This window comes from Ylistrum balloti, unplaced genomic scaffold (assembly GCF_031769215.1).
Source record: "Ylistrum balloti isolate Yb309-2 unplaced genomic scaffold, AGI_CSIRO_Ybal_v1 Utg370222, whole genome shotgun sequence".
NCBI lineage: Eukaryota > Metazoa > Mollusca > Bivalvia > Pectinida > Pectinidae > Ylistrum > Ylistrum balloti.
In genome coordinates, this window is record NW_026782186.1 from 532,887 (window position 1) to 556,659 (window position 23,773).

The 23,773-nt window shown below is 34.5% G+C and overlaps 1 protein-coding gene across 1 annotated transcript in view; it reads left to right on the forward strand.

The window, feature by feature from the left end:
- The window catches only part of LOC132551868 (ultra-long-chain fatty acid omega-hydroxylase-like), a 32,193-nt gene extending 20,924 nt beyond the window's left edge, over positions 1–11,269 (forward strand). Inside the window, exons 8-12 of the mRNA XM_060216011.1 lie at positions 749–925; positions 7,452–7,691; positions 8,015–8,097; positions 9,049–9,114; positions 10,349–11,269. Of these exons, the coding sequence (XP_060071994.1) occupies positions 749–925; positions 7,452–7,691; positions 8,015–8,097; positions 9,049–9,114; positions 10,349–10,451 (669 nt within the window). The 3' untranslated portion in view covers positions 10,452–11,269. The remainder of the gene's footprint in view (positions 1–748; positions 926–7,451; positions 7,692–8,014; positions 8,098–9,048; positions 9,115–10,348) is intronic.
- Positions 11,270–23,773: the final 12,504 nt, after the last annotated feature.

A 23,773-nucleotide genomic window follows, 5' to 3' on the forward strand; every position in this document is an offset into this window, starting at 1 on the left:
GTGTCAAGACATAGACACAAGTGGCTAGACATAAGTGTATAGACATTAGTGACTAGACATAGACATAAGTGACTAGACACAAGTGATTAGACATAAATGACAAGACACAAGTGACAAGACATAGACACAAGTGACTAGACATAAGTGACTAGACATGAGTGACTAGACACAAGTGACTAGACACAAGTGACTAGACATGAGTGACTAGACATAGACATTAGTGACTAGACATAAGTGACTAGACACAAGTGACTACACACAAGTGACTAGACTCTAGTGACTAGACACAAGTGACAAGACATTAGTGACTAACATAAGTGACTAGACATAGACACAAATGACTAGACATAAGTGACTAGACACAAGTATATGGACATAAGTGACTAGACACAAGTGACTAGACATGAGTGACTAGACACAAGTGACTAGACATTAGTTACTAGACAACAGTGACTAGACATATGTGACTTTTTACATGTGACAATCCGCTTGTCATACGTGTAACCCTCGTCACTCACTGTAACTATCGACATCATAAGATATATTTACACATTCTATCCTGTTTTTGGATGTTTACACAGGCCAACTCATTCCGACTTTACATGCTCCAGCCTCGTTTTGGCTACTGACATGTGTTACCCTCTTTCTGACTTTTATACATATCCACACCAGGCAACCTCGTTTCGTCATTTATACATACCAACCACGTTCTGACTATCTACTCATACCAACCTTGCTTTGATCACAGGCTGATGATTCTTCTGTGCTGACTACCAAAAAGAAGTTGGATTTCTTAGATATATTAATGACAGCAAAGGACGAATCAGGAGTCAGATTAACTGACGAGGAAATCCGGGACGAGGTGGATACATTTCTGTTAGCCGGTAATTTTTATGTTGCTATTTTGTTGTATTTGTTATCTGTAGTGTTTGTGATGTCACTGTTTATGTGTATTTGTTATATGTAGTGTTTGTGATGTCATCAGTTTATGCATATTTTTTATCTGTAGTGTTTGTTATGTCATCAGTTTATGTATATTTGTTATCTTTAGTGTTTGTGATCTTTGTGGTATATTGATTGTTTGTGATGTCACAGTTTATTATTTGTTATATGTAGTGTGATTCAGTTTTGTGATATATTGATTGTTTGTGATTTGTGTATTATTGTTCTTTGTGTATATTGATATCTTTGTTATATTATTCTTTGTGATATATATTTGTATTGATTCTTTGTGATATATTGTATATTGATTCTTTGTGATATATTGATTCTTTGTGATATATTGATTCTTTGTGATATATTGATTCTTTGTGATTGATTGATTCTTTGTGATATATTGATTCTGTGTGATTGATTGATTCTTTGTGATATATTGATTCTTTGTGATATATTGATTCTTTGTATATTGATTCTTTGTGATATATTGATTCTTTTGATATATTGATTCTTTGTATATTGATTCTTTGTGATTGATTGATTCTGTGTGATATATTGATTCTTTGTGATTTATTGATTCTTTGTGATTTATTGATTCTTTGTGATTGATTGATTCTGTGTGATATATTGATTCTTTGTGATATATTGATTCTTTGTGATATATTGATTCTTTGTGATATATTGATTCTTTGTGATATATTGATTCTTTGTGATATATTGATTCTTTGTGATATATTGATTCTTTGTATATTGATTGTATATTGATTCTTTGTTATATATATTGATTCTTTGTGATATATTGATTCTTTGTGTGATATATTGATTCTTTGTGATATATTGATTCTTTGTGATATATTGATTCTTTGTGATATATTGATTCTTTGTGATATATTGATTCTTTGTGATATATTGATTCTTTGTGTATATATATGTGATATATTGATTCTTTGTGATATATTGATTCTTTGTGATATATTGATTCTTTGTGATATATTGATTCTTTGTGATATATTGATTCTTTGTGATATATTGATTCTTGTGTGATATATTGATTCTTTGTGATATATTGATTCTTTGTGATATATTGATTGATTCTATGTGTATATTGATTCTTTGTGATATATTGATTCTTTGTGATATATTGATTCTTGTGTATATATATTGATTCTTTGTGATATATTGATTCTTTGTGATATATTGATTCTTTGTGATATATTGATTCTTTGTGGTATATTGATTCTTTGTGGTATATTGATTCTTTGTGATGTATTGATTCTTTGTGGTAGATTGATTCTTTGTGATGTATTGATTCTTTATGGTATATTGTATATTGATTCTGTGTGATATATTGATTCTTTGTGATGTATTGATTCTTTGTGATATATTGATTCTTTGTGATATATTGATTCTTTGTGATGTATTGATTCTTTGTGGTATATTGTATATTGATTCTTTGTGGTATATTGATTCTTTGTGATGTATTGTATATTGATTCTTTGTGGTATATTCTTTGTGATATATTATTCTATTGATATATTGATTCTTTGTGATATATTGATTCTTTGTGATATATTGATTCTTTGTGATATATTGATTCTTTGTGATATATTGATTCTTTGTGATATATTGATTCTTTGTGATATTGATTCTTTGTGGTATATTGATTCTTTGTGATATATTGATTCTTTGTGATTGTATATTGATTCTTTGTGATATATTGATTCTTTGTGATATATTGATTCTTTGTGATATATTGATTCTTTTGTGATATATTGATTCTTTGTGATATATTGATTCTTTGTGATATATTGATTCTTTGTGTATATTGATTCTTTGTGTATATTGATTCTTTGTGTATATTGATTCTTTGTGATATATTGATTCTTTGTGATATATTGATTCTTTGTGATATATTGATTCTTTGTGATATATTGATTCTTTGTGATATATTGATTCTTTGTGATATATTGATTCTTTGTGTATATTGATTCTTTGTGTATATTGATTCTTTGTGATATATTGATTCTTTGTGATATATTGATTCTTTGTGATATATTGATTCTTTGTGATATATTGATTCTTTGTGATATATTGATTCTTTGTGTGTATATTGATTCTTTGTGATATATTGATTCTTTGTGTGTATTGATTATTGTATATTGATTCTTTGTGATATATTGATTCTTTGTGATATATTGATTCTTTGTATATATTGATTCTTTGTGATATATTGATTCTTTGTGATATATTGATTCTTTGTGTGATATATTGATTCTTTGTGATATATTGATTCTTTGTGATATATTGATTCTTTGTGGTGTATTGATTCTTTGTGATATATATATTGATTCTTTGTGATATATTGATTCTTTGTGGTATATTGATTCTTTGTGGTATATTGATTCTTTGTGATGTATTGATTCTTTGTGGTGTATTGATTCTTTGTGATGTATTGATTCTTTGTGATGTATTGATTCTTTGTGATATATTGATTCTTTGTGATGTATTGATTCTTTGTGATATATTGATTCTTTGTAGTGTATTGATTCTTTGTGATGTATTGATTCTTTGTGGTGTATTGATTCTTTGTGATGTATTGATTCTTTGTGGTATATTGATTCTTTGTGATATATTGATTCTTTGTGATGTATTGATTCTTTGTGATTGATTGATTCTGTGTGATATATTGATTCTTTGTGATATATTGATTCTTTGTGGTATATTGATTCTTTGTGATATATTGATTCTTTGTGATATATTGATTCTTTGTGATTGATTGATTCTTTGTGATATATTGATTCTTTGTGGTGTATTGATTCTTTGTGGTATATTGATTCTTTGTGATGTATTGATTCTTTGTGATATATTGATTCTTTGTGATATATTGATTCTTTGTGATATATTGATGTGATATATTGATTCTTTGTGATATATTGATTCTTTGTGATATATTGATTCTTTGTGATATATTGATTCTTTGTGTGATATATTGATTCTTTGTGATATATTGATTCTTTGTGATATATTGATTCTTTGTGATATATTGATTCTTTGTTATATTATTCTTTGTGATATATTTCTTTGTGATATATTGATTCTTTGTGATATATTGATTCTTTGTGTGTATATTGATTCTTTGTGATATATTGATTCTTTGTGATATATTGATTCTTTGTCTTTGTGGTATATTGATTCTTTGTGATATATATTGTGATATATTTCTTTGTGATATATTGATTCTTTGTGATATATTGATTCTTTGTGTGATATATTGATTCTTTGTGATATATTGATTCTTTGTGATATATTGATTCTTTGTGATATATTGATTCTTTGTGGTGTATTGATTCTTTGTGGTATATTGATTCTGTGTGATATATTATATATTGATTCTTTGTGATGTATTGTATATTGCTTCTTTGTGGTATATTGATTCTTTGTGGTATATTGATTCTTTGTGATATATTGATTCTTTGTGATATATTGATTCTTTGTGATGTATTGATTCTTTGTGATATATTGTATATTGATTCTTTGTGATATATTGATTCTTTGTGGTATATTGATTCTTTGTGGTGTATTGTATATTGATTCTTTGTGATGTATTGATTCTTTGTGATGTATTGATTCTTTGTGGTGTATTGATTCTTTGTGGTATATTGATTCTTTGTGGTATATTGATTCTTTGTGATGTATTGATTCTTTGTGATATATTGATTCTTTGTGGTACATTGATTCTTTGTGATATATTGATTCTTTGTGGTATATTGATTCTGTGTGGTATATTGATTCTTTGTGATATATTGATTCTTTGTGTATATTGATTCTTTGTGTGTATTGATTGATATATTGATTCTTTGTGATGTATTGATTCTTTGTGGTATATTGATTCTTTGTGATATATTGATTCTTTGTGGTATATTGATTCTGTGTGTTGTATTGAATCTTTGTGATGTATTGATTCTTTGTGGTATATTGATTCTTTGTGATATATTGATTCTTTGTGATATATTGATTCTTTGTGATGTATTGATTCTTTGTGATATATTGATTCTTTGTGGTATATTGATTCTTTGTGATATATTGATTCTTTGTGGTGTATTGATTCTTTTTGATGTATTGATTCTTTGTGATATATTGATTCTTTGTGGTATATTGATTCTTTGTGATATATTGATTCTTTGTGATATATTGATTCTTTGTGATATATTGATTCTTTGTGATATATTGATTCTTTGTGATATATTGATTCTTTGTGATTTATTGATTCTTTGTGATATATTGATTCTTTGTGATATATTGATTCTTTGTGATATATTGATTCTTTGTGATATATTGATTCTTTGTGATATATTGATTCTGTGTGATATATTGATTCTTTGTGGTTTATTGATTCTTTGTGATATATTGATTCTTTGTGATATATTGATTCTTTGTGATATATTGATTCTTTGTGATATATTGATTCTTTGTGATATATTGATTCTTTGTGATTGATTGATTCTTTGTGATTGATTGATTCTTTGTGATATATTGATTCTTTGTGATTTATTGATTCTTTGTGATTGATTGATTCTGTGTGATATATTGATTCTTTGTGATTGATTGATTCTTTGTGATTGATTGATTCTTTGTGATTGATTGATTCTGTGTGATATATTGATTCTTTGTGTGTGATATATTGATTCTTTGTGATATATTGATTCTGTGTGATATATTGATTCTTTGTGATATATTGATTCTTGTGTATATTGATTCTGTGTGATATATTGATTCTTTGTGGTATATTGATTCTTTGTGATATATTGATTCTTTGTGATGTATTGATTCTTTGTGATGTATTGATTCTTTGTGGTGTATTGATTCTTTGTGGTACATTGATTCTTTGTGGTATATTGATTCTTTGTGGTATATTGTATATTGATTCTTTGTGATGTATTGATTCTTTGTGATATATTGATTCTTTGTGGTATATTGATTCTTTGTGGTATATTGATTCTTTGTGATATATTGATTCTTTGTGATATATTGATTCTTTGTGATGTATTGATTCTTTGTGGTATATTGATTCTTTGTGTGATATATTGATTCTATGTGATGTATTGATTCTTTGTGATATATTGATTCTTTGTGTGATATATTGATTCTATGTGATGTATTGATTCTTTGTGATGTATTGATTCTTTGTGATGTATTGATTCTTTTTGATGTATTGTATATTGATTCTTTGTGATATATTGTATATTGATTCTTTGTGGTATATTGATTCTTTGTGATATATTGATTCTTTGTGGTATATTGATTCTTTGTGTGATATATTGATTCTATGTGATATATTGATTCTTTGTGATGTATTGATTCTTTGTGATTGATTGATTCTGTGTGATATATTGATTCTGTGTGATATATTGATTCTTTGTGGTATATTGATTCTTTGTGGTATATTGATTCTTTGTGATATATTGATTCTTTGTGATGTATTGATTCTTTGTGGTATATTGTATATTGATTCTTTGTGATATATTGATTCTTTGTGATGTATTGATTCTGTGTGATATATTGATTCTTTGTGATATATTGATTCTTTGTGGTATATTGATTCTTTGTGATGTATTGATTCTTTGTGATATATTGATTCTTTGTGATATATTGATTCTTTGTGGTATATTGATTCTTTGTGGTATATTGATTCTTTGTGATATATTGATTCTTTGTGGTATATTGATTCTTTGTGATATATTGATTCTTTGTGATATATTGATTCTTTGTGATATATTGATTCTTTGTGGTACATTGATTCTTTGTGATATATTGATTCTTTGTGGTATATTGATTCTTTGTGGTATATTGATTCTTTGTGATATATTGATTCTTTGTGATATATTGATTCTTTGTGGTATATTGATTCTTTGTGGTATATTGATTCTTTGTGGTATATTGATTCTTTGTGATGTATTGATTCTTTGTATATTCTTTGTGGTATATTGATTCTTTGTGATATATTGATTCTTTGTGGTAGATTGATTATTTGTGTATATTGATTCTTTGTGTATATTGATTCTTTGTGTGTATATTGATTCTTTGTATATTGATTCTTTGTGTGATATATTGATTCTTTGTGATATATTGATTCTTTGTGATATTGATTCTTTGTGATATATTGATTCTTTGCATATATTGATTCTTTGACATATATTGATTCTTTGTATACCTTGTGATATATTGATTCTTTGTGATGTATCACTTTACCCTTTTTGTTGTCAAACACTTACTAATTGGATCAGCACGAGCCCTGCTTATTCACGTTCTTCAAGATGGTCGCAGTTGGCCATTGCGATTTTTACGCGATTTCTGTTGAACTGATATTCGTTAGACTTTCTTGCGGAGTTTCTTGATATAGTTTTATAGATTTCCATATTGGCAAGCGATATGCTGAACCAGTATTATTTAATTTTGATAAAAATTAAATTGTATAACAAACAGCAGTGTATACCAAAAATAAAAAAGAAACCAAGATAAAATACAAAACCCTAATAGTAAATCTGATTTGTTTGTGTAGGGAAGACCTGGGCAAACTACAGAAGACTACCCTGTTCCTGAAAGAGAACTTGAGACTGTATTCTCCAGTAGCAACTACGACACGACAACTCACTAAACCCATGGAATTAGAGGGACAGACCTTTCCTGTCGGGTCGGTTGTCGGGGTCAACTTTGCTGTACTTCATCGTAACCCGGATGTGTATGAGAACCCAACTGTGAGTGGTCTTAACATGTAATATGTATTTTTAAAAGGGTCATTTTGTATATTGACCTCACGTGACTACGGAAGGGCAGTAAGTACATACAGAGGCCGAGGCTTCCTACTACGTCATAGATATTGAAGCTATTTTCTTGATCTGATATGCAAGCATATGTCCAAGATATGTTGGAGGGGAGATAACTCCTACTTCTTTCAAAGCATGTCTGTATTACATTGAAATGTATTTACAAAACGTTTGACATTTTTGATATCCTTGTAATGAACTTAGGTCATATTATGTGGAATGTATAGTCAGATAATGATACTATATGTTTACAGGAATTTCGACCAGAGCGTTTCCTCCCTGAAAATGTGGCCAAGAGGAGTCCATATGCTTTTACGGCGTTCGCTGCTGGTCCAAGGTTTGTTTCAATCAGATTTGGAAGGCTGTATGTTTTGATAGATAGGTCAGACTGACCATCACAAAAGCAAGATACCATACACAATAACAACAGGACAGTGATGTATTTCAAATGGGAAAAAATGAAAAACACCCCCTCTTTATTTCAATATCTTGATTGTGTTGACATAAGTAACACTTATTTATTAATTTAATTTAAATAATTAAATTATTAATTAACATTCTAGATCACAAGACAATGATATAACGTCATTAAGTAAACAATGATATGACGTCATAAAGTACCATATTAAACATTACTTATTACTTACTTGGATTGACCAAGGTTAACATGGAGGGTGTCATCGATGAAGCAAAAGACGATTACTCTTCCAGAACACCTGGTCTTATTCTCGTGGTACTTTTTCTTGAATCTCCGTGTAAATCTTTCTTTGTTCATATTTTGCCTTAGTTGTATTGAATTTGAGTTTGGATTATGATTATATTGCCATGCTGGAATTTACTTGATGGTTATTGTTAGGTCAATGCTTTACATGATAACAGTAGTCCATATGTATATGTTATCTTGCACACAGTAATCGTGTTTTGTAACATTAATGGTTACTCTTAGTGTGCATGAACATCACATATTTTTAAAAATAACTTCCATAACTGGAATTCAACTTACACTCGTCTGGAATGATCCTAAAGCGGTCAAATCGTAAAGTTGTCATTGTTCATGTCCATCTGAAATCCAATATCACCGTCGTTTAAATTAAACAGAAATGAAGTCGGGTTCTTTGGGAAACTGCCGTTTAGGTATACAGTATGAGGCAATTTTTATACAATCATTTGAACTTTGACCTGGTTCTGAGCACAAATAGTACAATTTCCTAAGCAGAATTATCCTTTTTCCCATACCTTCTATACCTAACTGTTATAACTATTTCAAACATGTTGGGTTCTTTTTCAGAAATTGCATTGGACAAAACTTCTCAATGAATGAACAGAAAGTTATTATCAGTAGAATCCTGAAAAGGCAAGTACACAGAAACTCGTTACATAAATCAAAACCATTTATACCCAACACATGAAAAAGATTCTTCAAAAAGGAATGAAATCAAAACCTAATGATCCAACTGTTTTAAATGGGTTGCCTACAGTAGCTAAATTCTCATTATCACGTGACCGGAAGTATCGATGATTTATGGTTTTGCGTTCTTGATGCAGCTAGTATTATATAAAGATAGTTTTCACGGAGGTAGGAACCACTGACGAACATGAGTCTGTTTCTGTGTTTATCGCTCCGTGAACAGGCAGGGTTAATATAAGTCTGGGTCTCCTTGAATAAACTGATGGCTACCTTGTTAGATAACATGTTGGACTCCCATGATATTCCATCCAGATGAATTAGGATAGAGTGTTTTGTACAATGATATTAGTAAGTCAGTACAACGTTTCTCAACTTCTGATTAAACATGAACTGTCATGAGTAGAGAGAGTCAAATTACGTGTCTCATATCCTCACCGGAAGTGACGTAACCAACGCTTTAATCGACTATTGCTCCCCCACTGTGATTTGGTTGTTAATTCAGTGAAAATATTTCAACCTTTGGTTGTTTAGGCTAAGTGATTCATTTCCGCGATTGTATTTTCAATATCATTGTGTCATGCACTTCAGAAAATATACATGTAGATGAAGTTTTTCCAAAATTATCAGCTATATGCAAAATTACGAAATATATTAAATATGTGGTCAGTACACCTCCCCATCAAGACGTTTTCATTAAATATAAACTTTATTTGTTTTACAACAATTGCGAAACAAGTTATTTAAACTTATACTAATCACTCTTGTTGGCCCGGATGTAAGCGCGCGAGGGGCCTTATTGTGGGAGGAAACCGGAGTACCCGGGGAAAACCCACGCGGTCGGACAGGTGACCCCTTACCTTTTCACGTCCGTTCCGGGAATCGAACCCCGGTCGGCTAGGTGAAAGGCGAGTGCGTTAACACTGCGCCACCCGACCACCCAATCTTTACGTTTTCATTACTTTCGATCAATTTTGGTTTTACGATTTAAGCCCTTGTACGTGACAGCTGTATAATGTAATTTTATCCATTGTTTGACTCTAATTCTAAATTTGCATTGAAAGGTTCCACTGGTCTTGCACATTCTTCGTTTCTTGATTATAAAGATACGTATTAAATTTGTATAATTTATTTGCCTTGCTACAGACATCACCTGCTGACTTGATAACTTTGTGTTTTTCAGGTTCCGAGTTTTACTTGACGAAGACCATGAGGTGTTAGATATAGCTAGGTTGGTAATAGAACCAAAACATGGCATGAAGATCCGATTCGAGGAGAGACAATGAGCCTGTGTATCACCTACAGAGCAGCCTTACTTACATCTGTAGCGACGCGTGGGTCGCTTCGTGTCGTTTTTCCGGAATTTAGTACAACCCTGTCCGAGGAAGCGAGGAACTCTGGGAGAAAAAGTGACGTCACAGCCTCTTCCTTTGGAGGCCAAGATACGATAGGTCGGTATTGAAATTCGGGCAGGGTAATCTGTTAGATTTTTGTGTTGTCAGCGCCCATCTCTTCCCTAAAATGTTATAAAATGGTTTACTAAACATCAGTTGCCACCTACAACCCGATAGGTTTGATTTCCGACCGTGTATTTTGGTATATTTTTCGATTTATGCGGACTTAAGTTTTGGCTGGAACCTCGTGTCGTGATTGAGGGGAAAGTTCGCTAGCTGTTGAAATTTTGTTAAATAGTGGATAATTCGAGAATTGGTATTCTCGGGGAGTAGTTTTCTCTCGTTCGGTGAGGCTAATTTTGTGTGCCCCCCTCGCCAAGACGAACGTAGGAGAAGGCGGTAGTGTTGAGTTGGACTTTGTAAATTTGGAGTCGGTCACGTGGCGGAGATTTGTCCGTTCGGCGAGGTTTGAGACTCGCTCCGAGGAACGGTGTCAGATTCCGTGGGCCGAGAGTTAATTTAGCTAGAGAATTTCGACAACCACGACATTGGTTCCTGCCTGGTAGTTAGTTTAGGTAAAAGTTTGTTTATTTCAGGTGGCTTCTGTACATTGTTAGGGTTAATTAAAAACACTCACTGAGCCGGTTAAATGTCTTTCATGCTAAACTTTACTCTTGTAAAATATATAATAAATTGTTGAATCTGTTTAATTCTTCTCGTCATTATTGCCAGTACTTGGTAGAAATTTGTTTGTGAAATCTGCAAGCGAAAGCGGCAGTCGAACCCATTGGGCACTTTTATTATTGTAACTACAGAGGTGACGTCCGCGGTGCGGCCACTAGCGGGTCGCGAGACGTCGTTCGTTACACATCTATGTCAGAGTTATCATTGCGCCTACCAACCACCCTCGTATTGTCAAATAAATTACCGTCTTACTGTAAAAGGGCTATGGTTGTTAACGATACCTGAACACCTATTTAAGTTCATCATAATTGATATTTATGTGTTCGATATAGGACAACACCGGTTGAGAAAAGAGGTGCGTTTTGACAATGTAAATGTAAGGCTGGTTGCTACGGATACAACCAGAAAATATGGAAAAGATAACTTGAACAGTTTGAATGTCTGTTTGATATGCTACTTATAATCACGGACTTATATGTGTATATAAGTCCGTGTTATAATGAAGTATCAAAAGTGAAAATGTCATTTTGATAACACTACCTAGTCAGACTTGTTTCTTCGATGTTCACGGAGAGTAGATCTTCGATCATTATCAAGTTACAAGGTCAAATAACAACTTGTTAATATGCATACCAAACAAACCGTCATATTCACACCAAACAAACCGTCATATTCACACCAAACAAACAAACCGTCATATTCACACCAAACAAACAAACCGTCATATTCACACCAAGCAAACCGTCATATTCACACCAAACAAACCGTCATATTCACACCAAACAAACCGTCATATTCACACCAAACAAACCGTCATATTCACACCAAACAAACCGTCATACCAAATAAACAGTCATATTCACACCAAACAAACCGTCATATTCACACCAAACAAACCGTCATATTCACACCAAGCAAACCGTCATATTCACACCAAACAAACAGTCATATTCACACCAATCAAATAAACAGTCATATTCACACCAAACAAACCGTCATATTCACACCAAACAAACCGTCATATTCACACCAAACAAACCGTCATATTCACACCAAACAAACCGTCATATTCAACAAACAGTCATATTCACACCAAACAAACAGTCATATTCACACCAAACAAACAGTCATATTCACACCAAGCAAACCGTCATATTCACACCAAACAAACCGTCATATTCACACCAAGCAAACCGTCATATTCACACCAAACAAACCGTCATATTCACACCAAACAAACAAACCGTCATATTCACACCAAACAGTCATATTCACACCAAACAAACCGTCATATTCACACCAAACAAACCGTCATATTCACACCAATCAAATAAACAGTCATATTCACACCAAGCAAACCGTCATATTCACACCAAACAAACAGTCATATTCACACCAAATAAACAGTCATATTCACACCAAATACACAGTCATATTCACACCAAATACACAGTTATATTCACACCAAACAAATCGCCATATTCACACCAAACAAACAAACCGTCATGTTCATACTAAACACATTTTGTTTTATTAATATCGAACCAACCAGGTTGACATGACAACAACATCGCGATGGTGTAAAACTGAACCCTGAATAAAAAAAATCTCCAAAAAGTCTTCATTTGATGTAACCACAACACAAACAACTAAATACCCCGTCTTGTTATGATTTATCATTCACAAATACGACATCTAAGAACGTCGATAAACTTTGTCCTCCTTAATCTAATTTATAATACAAACTGCGAGCGTGTACCGCCGTGAGCACACATAAAGATATTCAATGTATTTATGGCGAGTTCAATAACATGGATATAACCAAATATGGAAACATTGAACTGCGTCTCGAGAGATCACTAACTTCAACAAACATCGTTAAGTTCTTGTAGGAAGTAATAGGTGAATATAGATATGAGGCTCACGTGAATTTTTCCTCTAGCATGATATACAATAAAATTGTTCTCGTATTTTCTAGTTTACCCCTGTAACTGTAAGGGTGGAATAGGAATGGTACAATAACTCGCCTCTAACATTACGTGTGTGAATACGATATAGATAAATATATTTATATTGATGACGAGGATGATAAGCGCCTAGAATGTAAGCTTACCGTCGTGGCTCTAAAAAGTGCTGTTCACTTGTTTGTCTTTGGTACTGTCTTTCAGAGGACACACTGCTGGTGGACTTCTCGTCCATGAGAGTTGTGGTAAGGTGTATGTCACATCTTAATTCATCCAAACCAAGTGGCATAGTTCAAAATCTATAATTGTACTTGAAGTTCTAAAATGATCAGATCTCTGAAAGCGTTTAAACGTATCGAATAATGGGGCATGTGCCAATGTAGATTTAGACATTTCTGTCAATCATTATGGATTTTACTCAGCCGCCTGTTAGGTTACATGACTGACGCCCATATATAGCCTCACTGACGACTACTTTAAGGTCAAAGCAGCTGTATGATGCAGATTTATCCATCTACTGTCTCCGGTTCTATATTTGTATTAACAACTGATAATCACGTGGTGTGCATTGGCTAATAAAACAATGCATTTTAACTGTAACATACTGTTAACATCAATAACTGTGATAAATATTCATTTATATGATATATAAGTCCGGTGATACGTATACCCCTGTGTACAGTACTGATACTATTTATCTTCACACTTTATCAACGTGAGGTAGTTTAGCTCGTGTATGTGTTATCAGTACTACAGAAGTATCCACAGCTGATTGCAAGTCTGATAACCTGACTTATCAAAGGTATGTGACAGAATTACTCGGAAAAAGAATTGATACAGTTCATGTCAAGATATATCTGTGTTTGATACGGTGATTTATCAGTCGTGTGACAGAATTAAACAATTTACAGCACAAATCGTTCATAGTGTATCATCATTCTTCAGTCTCGGACGAGGATCAGGCAGACATGCCTTTGTTTAAAAGATCTACTACTGCTGGTAAACCTGGCGACAACACTAGACTTCGAAACATAAAGACATCAAAAAGTTTGAGAAACACTGATAGTTATCCTTCAGGAAAATGGAATCATGATCAGCTGAATGGTGATTTCAAAGATTTGCAAGGTTCAGAATTACTAGTGTCATCTTCTGACGATGATAAACATCCATCAAATTCTGACCAAAAAGACATTGGCGTGTTTCATTTCTCTACGGCAAAAGGCAAGGATATCAACACGATAGCGGTTGTCAACAGTAGAGCGTGGATCATGTACTGGAACAATAACGAGGTGATCATGGTAAACCGCGATGGTGAGACTAGGAAGATGGTGTCTCTAGATGTCATCATCACTGATATCAGTTATTCTACTGCTACTAAAGAGTTGTGGATGTGTTGTAGAGACAATTCTGTCAGAGAAAGAGAACCCCCAGAATCTGCTAGGGTAGCCTTCAAGACGAAACACCTGCCTCTATCACTTTGTATGCTGACTAATGGAACAGCTTTGGTTGGAATGGAGTACAATATCACAAAATATGACCTTCATGGCCGAATTTTACAGGCAGTAGACCAACTAAATTTGGGAGGCGTTCCGTTGATTTATCCGGAACGTATTCGATCCTGTCCAGACACCGGGCGAATAGCAATTTTGGACCGGTCGTTTGTTGCGTGGGGAGGAAACGGAAAACCCAATATATCAGTTTTGAATACTAATTTAGAATTTAAGTTTCGATACTCTAGTTCGGACCATATACAACAGATTAGTTTATATCGGCACAATACTGCAGATCATTCTCCAACACCCGATGGAGCCATTTTTAAATTAGATGATTTTAGTAGTGATAAGTTGTCATCAAACAACGAAACATTTAAAAAACGAAACAGTTCTGACGTTGTTTTCGTTAACATATCTTCACCGAGGACAACATTTAATCCACGGGACATGTGTTTCGGACCCCAAGGACAGATAATAATTGCCGATTATGAAAATAAGGTGGTTTTTTCTATCGATTCCTTCGGAGAATATCGTCATCAAATAGTTTCCTGCGACGTGAGACCATGCGCTCTAGCTAGCAATTTAAATGGGAAATTGTGGATCGGGTACAAGCGGCAGCTGGTGAAAATTTTACAACTTCCGTCGTAACATCACCAATACCAGCTTTTTCATGTCAATCGAAAAGTTTTACTTTTCATATCGATATTGTTAGGTTTATGCAGATATAAAAACACCCTGATTTTAGTTGATACAAACTTCTTAAAAGTTTTTAACTTGTAAAAGTTTGATATAAATACATCACGTGTATATGGATATTGAAACCTATAAACTGTAAACTTTTGATATAACCAGGCCAGTTCCCCTCTTCTCTGTCTTAGATTTTACTTTCAGCCTCTAACAATTAGAACTTGTGATTGATTCAGACCTGGACTTTTGTTCCAAGGTTTATTCTAGGCCAGTACCCCTCATGTCGTGATTGAAATTTCAGTCTCTAAAATAAAACCAAGTGATTGATTAAGACATGTAATTTTGTTTTATTGTTGATTGCGGCATAATATACCAGGCAATTTGTCTTAGTTTCTGTTCCGTCTTTGGATTGAATTTCGTTAAATCGCAAAAGTGCAAGGTGACACAGCTGTAACCTCATTCTTCTTAAACGTCACAAACACACACACACACACACACACACACACACACACACACACACACACATATATATATATATATATATATATGGATGTTAAATCAAATTAGTTAAGTTAAGGGTGGTAGGGTGGCGCAGTGGTAACACACTCGCCTTTCACTTAGCCGACCGGGGTACGATTCCCGGAACGGACGTGAAAAGGTAAGGGGTCACCTGCCCGACCACGTGGGTTTTCCCCGGGTTCTCCGGTTTCCTCCCACTATAAGACCCCTCGCGCGCTTACATCCGGGCCAACAAGAGTGATTAGTATAAGTTGATATAACTTGTTTCGCAATTGTTGTAAAATAAGTTTATATATAAATTAGTTAAGTTAAACAAATTCAACTGTTTTAATTCTTAATTCACACTCAAAAATCCTTAAATATAAATAATTTTATCAGTACATAAGTAGGTGTATCAATCTAACAGAACCCGTCTTAAATATAATCAATAGATCATTTCTTTCCTTCGTATATCATAGTTAGATGTAATAAAACACTTTCATGACGTTACCTCCCCGGAAGTTGTATTGTTTGAAGTAGTCAACTGCCGGATCCAACAGCGGAATCAAACAGCCGAATCCATCAGCCGGATCCACCAGCCTTAGACAGAAGTACAACTAAGCATAAGCAAGTTAGTTTAAAGGTTTGTTTACATATATTTGATAAAGACGGACAAAGAATGTAAGTGGCGTTAGTGAAAAATGTATATTAGGCGAGCAAAGCAGGTCCATCGGGCCTCTTTTCCGAAATGGTGGTTGTCACGTGAACATGTCATGAAAGCAAAGGAGGAGGCCGAGGTGAAAGTGATTAAAAGAAATGCTGGAATGGTGAGATGTACGATCCTCAGAATTATAGGACAGTTGCCTCTGTCCAGCTGTATTATCTTTCTTTTCCATCACTTTCCTCAGTCACTTCCTACGGTTCGAAATTCAGGCTCTTAGTATCACCGAGCAGCTGTATAGTACAGTCGAATAAATTGTTTGGCCCAAATCTATCTAATTATAAATTTGTTTTAAAAGGTGCTAATCACTCAGGTATCCTTTGTAAAATTAAGACTTAATGGTGACAAGGACAAACCAGCCTCCTTCGAAAGGTTGCTGTCTCTTCAAACGTTAGAATAATAGTAGCGCAGACCCGATCAGTATGTAACGTGAACCTGCCAGGATAACTGTTTTATTTCCTCAATCACGTGACCAAAATACTGTCATATCACCACAAACTAAATATTTGAGGATGGACGTCTATCAGGAAACGCTGAGTTTGATGGATCTCTCTCTTTAGGTACAAAACCTCTTATTTCCTTATGGGCGGCGTACAACACCTAGGCCAAACGTTTTGTAAGGAGAGGCGTAAATATGTTTCAACGAACAGCTTTTAAATTGATATATATCTTTATAATTTATTCAACATATACTACAGGGGTATGAAGATCTAGGGATTTGGAATCATAAATCATTCTTGGAATTCCGGGTATTTAGGAACTAAAACATTTAACAATCTGAGTAGACTAGAAATTGTGGTTGGAAATCGAATTCAACATACATGACTTTAGAAATGTGATCGATTATCTTAAATATTGCAAACAGGAAGTTGATACGAGTGTCAAGTTTGATAAATAGACACGCCTTTTCCATACATAGTCTTAACCGCATCGATTCATTCACTCGTGCCCATCCTTATAACCATGTCTTCACGCTCCACGCTTCACCGCACATTCACGGAAATTAATTGACGACATCAATGACCAATGAGGTGTGGACAAGGATAGGTGTGGGATCCACATCCAGCTATTCCCTATTTTCCATCGAAGAAATCAACTTCCTATTTACATAGTCACGTGATCTCCACACAGTTTCAAACACCTCGATCTACATAGATACATCGTTATAGATATGTTTGTAACTCACCCGACATCTGACAAGGATTCTCCATTTTATGTTGAATTAACAGTATTACTCTTTTATCATCGAAAAGAGAAAAAAAAATTGAGTGAATGCTAAATCAGCGAAGTTGGAATGGAGAAACTTCAATACACAATATTTTAGATTCTCTGTCCATTCCTCACTGGTAGCGGGTTAACATTTGTGTCTCCCTTGTCACTAACTGGTAGCGGGTTAACATTTGTGTCTGCCTTGTCACTAACTGCTTTGCTAACGGGTTAACATTTGTGTCTGCCTTGTCACTAACTGGTAGCGGGTTAACATTTGTGTCTGCCTTGTCACTAACTGCTTTGCTAACGGGTTAACATTTGTGTCTGCCTTGTCACTAACTGGTAGCGGGTTAACATTTGTGTCTGCCTTGTCACTAACTGCTTTGCTAACGGGTTAACATTTGTGTCTGCCTTGTCACTAACTGCTTTGCTAACGGGTTAACATTTGTGCCTGCCTTGTCACTAACTGGTAGCGGGTTAACATTTGTGTCTGCCTTGTCACTAACTGGTAGCGGGTTAACATTTGTGTCTGCCTTGTCACTAACTGGTAGCGGGTTAACATTTGTGTCTGCCTTGTCACTAACTGCTTTGCTAACGGGTTAACATTTGTGTCTGTCTTGTCACTAACTGCCAACAGGTTAACATTTTTGTCTGTCTCGTCACTAACTGGTAGCGGGTTAACATTTTTATCCGTCTGGTCACTAACTGGAAGGCCGTTAACAAAGACAATGCTATCTTTGTTTGGTGATCTTCCCACAAGCTATTTTCTTACCTATGAAAACAGACACCCCCACCCCACCCCCAAAAATGAAATGATACAGGCAAAGGTAATTCGTTTTTATGCTATATTGTAAACTATTTTTTACGCGTGACATGGTATGTTGTAGACTGTTTTTCCACACTTGAACTCGTCAATGTTTTAAACATCACGTGACCACGCATTAATTAAAAATGTGAAATAATTATTGATACATGAATGTCACTGAAATTCCTTTCATTTATCATATGTTTAAAACATGGTTACGATGTCATCCATCACTTACCAGACAGTCACCAACAAGTGAGTTACAGGTAGCTTAACTGGGTTACCGAAAATGTCTTTATAATGCTATATCCTGCAATGTAAGCAACGCTATACAGAGAGCAATGTTTTGATATACCAGGTTAAATAAAAAATACAATCCCTTCAACCACATTTATTTCAAGAAAATATGGCAGTAGACACAAAATTTACGTACAACAATATACTGTATAACTAGTACATTTAGTCGGTGAATATTTTCAGAATTTTAGAGAGAAACACATATCTACAGCATGTATGTTGGATGTTCCTGAAGGAACGGGAAATTAGTGTGTTTATATGATATATTTGCTCACGATCTGTGACCTATTTTTATGTATCCACACCGGAAGTAAACAGTGTTGTGGCCACAGTTACACGGGTCGGATTAAGTGTAGAAGAAAACCTGCAGTCTTGAGGAGTCTTGTCTGTTGCTATTGGTGGATGCCAACAGCGAGCCCGAATACCACCAATGTGCTGTGGAATGTTTCCTGGGACACAGATACAAAACATCACACTTCTTGGATCAATATAGAACTAATCAACACGCATTGTTTTGATTTATTTCATTTATTTCTTCAGTTCAATTAAAATTACACACAAACCATATTTATGATCCTCCTTAGTAAGATTTAAAATCAAATATGATCTATACAGATCACTATACCGGAAATGAAAAAAATTAAAACCTTACCTTAGCTGATACACAGCTGGTTAGTCCTGACAGGACACCTTACTGGGAGTACAGTATTTTCATAACACCATGTCACTTTAGATGCTACCTCCCTGCGTACAACTCCCCAAGCATTGATCTTAGACACGTCATCATGGTATTCTAAACATTTCTTTCCGTTTTCATCTGTTTTAACGTTTATCTGGCTCAAGTGTCCTTTAACGTAAATTTCTAATTGTAAATGCTGCCCTTAGGGCGACATGTAAGCCAAGTTGATACAAAAGATTCTCCAGAAGTTACTAAGTAGTGTCTATATCCAGAATCTCACCCTTCCACATACAATTTTTCTAATCCTCAATCAGCACGTGGGCTTTGACTTTTGTTTAATTTAAGGCCCTGATTTAACACGTTTTTCATTTTTGTATCCAAAATTTTACGCAGTCCTGAAAACTCAGCATGATGAAGGAAAATGCGAAAACATCCACTGGTCCGAAAGTAATACTGAATACTAATTATAAATTTATACACAGTGTTAGGTCTATATTTCCCTCCATCCCTGTTTCACACTTCTATAACAAGCTAGGGGCTTCATTCAAATCAAGATGTGAAAGCTCCATTACTTTTTCTCCTGTCGTTTTTTTCACACTGACGATGACGTTGTTACAACCAGATTTCTAGAACCTTATCCGGACCTGTTCTACCAAATCAATCCCATCGTCAGAAATATCTGTTACGTTTTCATCTTTGAGAGTGACATTCATCCATCGTAGGTAAACTTTCCTCCAGTGACATCGCTCAAAACACCTTGGAATTACTTGATTTAGTGCACTGGGCTACAAAAAGTACAGCTTCACGGTCAGAGGAAATTGTGAAAATAAATTATAGATGTCGACTGCACACCCAAAAACATTCTTTGTGCACAACTCTGTGCAACCAACCATATCAATGTTATTCAGCACATGTAACACAGAAAACATGTCATGTAACTCACGTGCATTGGTACCAACTTATATACTGTTACCTTTGACTGTGTTATGTCAGATGAATAGCTTCGACCGTGTAAACTGACATGATGTTTACAGTGTTAGGAATGACATTGATATCGCTGATTGTACATAGGCAGAGTTGCCCTAATTGAAAAGCCTATTGTCAGAAACAAAGGTTACAGAAGTGGTTTATTTAAAAAAGGCATTTATATTGACATATGTTTTACGTTTAATAATGAACCTCAAACTTTACAATATGTGTGAGCGAGGTCGGGTCCGTCAGGTTATTATTTTGCAGTAACAGATATGAGATATTTGGACTACCGAAATATACCGTCTTTATCAACAAGTCAATCGCTGCTGTCATTAATAGTAAACATCAAACATTTAATTCAATTCAGGATCTGCCTCAAAAAAGTTCTGATAAACACGCGAAAAAGTCCTCCTAGTGTGCCTCAGATCAAATGTCAGGAGTCTTAGAAACCAACGGGCTGGTCTAATTGCAAGATCTTCCGTAAGAATGTAAAGTAATTTTCCCTCTGAAATCTGTAAAGGCTAAATACCTCTGTCACAAGCTTATCAACCATAACAATATTAACGACTGGCCATTCCTGGGACAAATCTTCCAGGATGGGCATCATCCCCAAGGCTCTGCCTGCCACGCTCAAATTCCACCACCCACCTTTTTACTGTATCATATGAAGGAGCATCATTCCCTAGTGCTGCTACCATATAAGTATGGATATCCTTAGGTGTTAGACCTTTCTTATACAAATATTGGATCACTACTTTTTCAGCGATTTCTTTTCATTTTACAAAGTTACTTGCCTATGTCACTTTAGAGTGCTACCTCTTCGACAAAAAACTGACCAAATGACACATGTCTTCAGGTAGACAGTCATAAATAGTCAGTGAATAGTAGAGCTGAAAAGGACCTCCCTGCTTAACTTCAGGTCTCACAACGTATTAATCAGCTATTCAGTGGTATGCACGGAGGTTTATCACGACTATCAGTAGTTAAAACGTCTAACAGTTTTATGTTTGATTTTTATCTAGCTACAAATGGCGACAAAACATAAAAGAAATTGAAGTGGAAGCCGAATGTTGACCTTTCATTAAATACCTTTTATAACAAAATGAGATATAACATTAACGCCCTTGTGATAGATTTTAAACTAGCAATATACACACAGCATAAAAATACCAACATTTCAACACAATCGTAATCCAAGCTTACAGTCAATAAAAGTTGGGAAACAATATGAAAATACCAACATGTCAATAGAATCGTAATCCAAACTCCAATCCCATACACCAAGTCACAAAACAACAAAAACATGAATTCGTCATCAGAATAGAAATCCAAACAATATACCTAGGCCAAAAACCAACATGTCCTTAGAATCATGCTCCTAACTCATATTCAATAACAAACAACAACAAAAATACCAACTTTTCAACGTAATCATAATCCATAACTTAAATTCAATAACATCTTGGGGTACAATATGAACCAAATGAAGACATACACGGAGACACCCAGAAAAAAAGACCGGGTCTTCATCGTCAGCACCCTTTATAACACCAGGGAAGAAGTCAGAGTCTTCATCGTCAACACCCTTTATAACACCAGGGAAAAAGACTGGGTCTTAATCGTCAACACCCTTTATAACACCAGGGAAAAAGACCGGGTCTTCATCGTCAACACCCTGTATAACACCAAGGATAAAAGACCGGGTCTTCATCGTCAACACCCTTTATAACACCAGGAAAAAAGACCGGGTCTTAATCGTCAACACCCTTTATAACACCAGGGAAAAATACCGGTTAATATGCTTAATTGCTACACCTTTTATAACACCAAGGGAAAATACCGGTTATTCTGCTTCATCGCTACACCCTTTATAACTACAGGGAAAAGAAATGGTTATTCTACTTAATCGCTACACCCTTTATAACACCAGGGGAAAATACCGGTTATTCTGCTTCATCGCTACACCCTTTATAACACCAGGGAAAAATACCGGTTATTCTGCTTCATAACTACACCCTTTATAACACCAGTGGAAAATACCGGTTATTCTGCTTCATCGCTACACCCTTTAAAACACCAGGGGAAAATACAGCTTATTCTTCTTCATCGCTACACCCTTTATAACACAAAGGGAAAATACCGGTAATTCTGCTTCATCGCTACACCCTTTATAACATCACTATACGCTTTATAACAACAGGGGAATATACCGGTTATTTTGTTACAGCGCTACACCCTTTATAACAACAGGGGAAAAATACCAGTTATTCTATTTCATCGCTACACCCTTTATAACATCGCTACACACTTTATAATATTATGGGAAAATACCGGTTATTCTGCTTCATCGCTATACCCTTTATAACACCAGGGGAATATACCTGTTATTTTGTTGCATCGCTACACCCTTTATAACATCGCTACACCCTTTATAATACCAGGGAAAATACCGGTTATTCTGCCTCATCGCTGCAACCTTGATAACATCGCTACACCCTTTATAACACCAGGGAAAAATACCGGTTATTCTGCTTCATCGCTACACCCTTGCTAACAACAGAAGGAAAATACCAGTTATTCTATTTCATCGTTACACCCTTTAATACGCCAGGGAAAATACCGGTTATTCTGCTTCATTGCTACACTCTTTATCACACCAGGGGAAAATACCGGTTATTCTGCTTCATCGCTACACCCTTTATAACGCTAGGGAAAAAAACCGGTTATTCTGCTTCATCGCTACACCCTTTATAACACCAGGGGAAAATACCGGTTATTCTGCTTCATCGCTACACCCTTTATAACGCCAGTGAAAAATGGCCGTTGTTCTGCTTGATCGCTGCACCCTTTATAACGCATGGGGAAAATACCGATTAATCTGCTTTGTCGCTACACCCTTTATAACACCAGTGAAAAATACCGGTTACTCTCTTTCATCGCTACACCTTTTATAACAACATGGAAAAAAAACCCAGTTATTCTATTTCATCTCTACACCCTTTATAACACCAGGGAAAATACCGGTTATTTTGTTACATCACTACACCCTTTATAACAACAGGGGAAAAATACCAGTTATTCTTTTTCATCGCTACACCCTTTATAACATCGCTACACCCTTTATAATATCAAGGAAAATACCAGTTATTCTGCTTCATCGCTACACCTTTTATAACAACAGGGGGAAAATACCGGTTAATCTGCT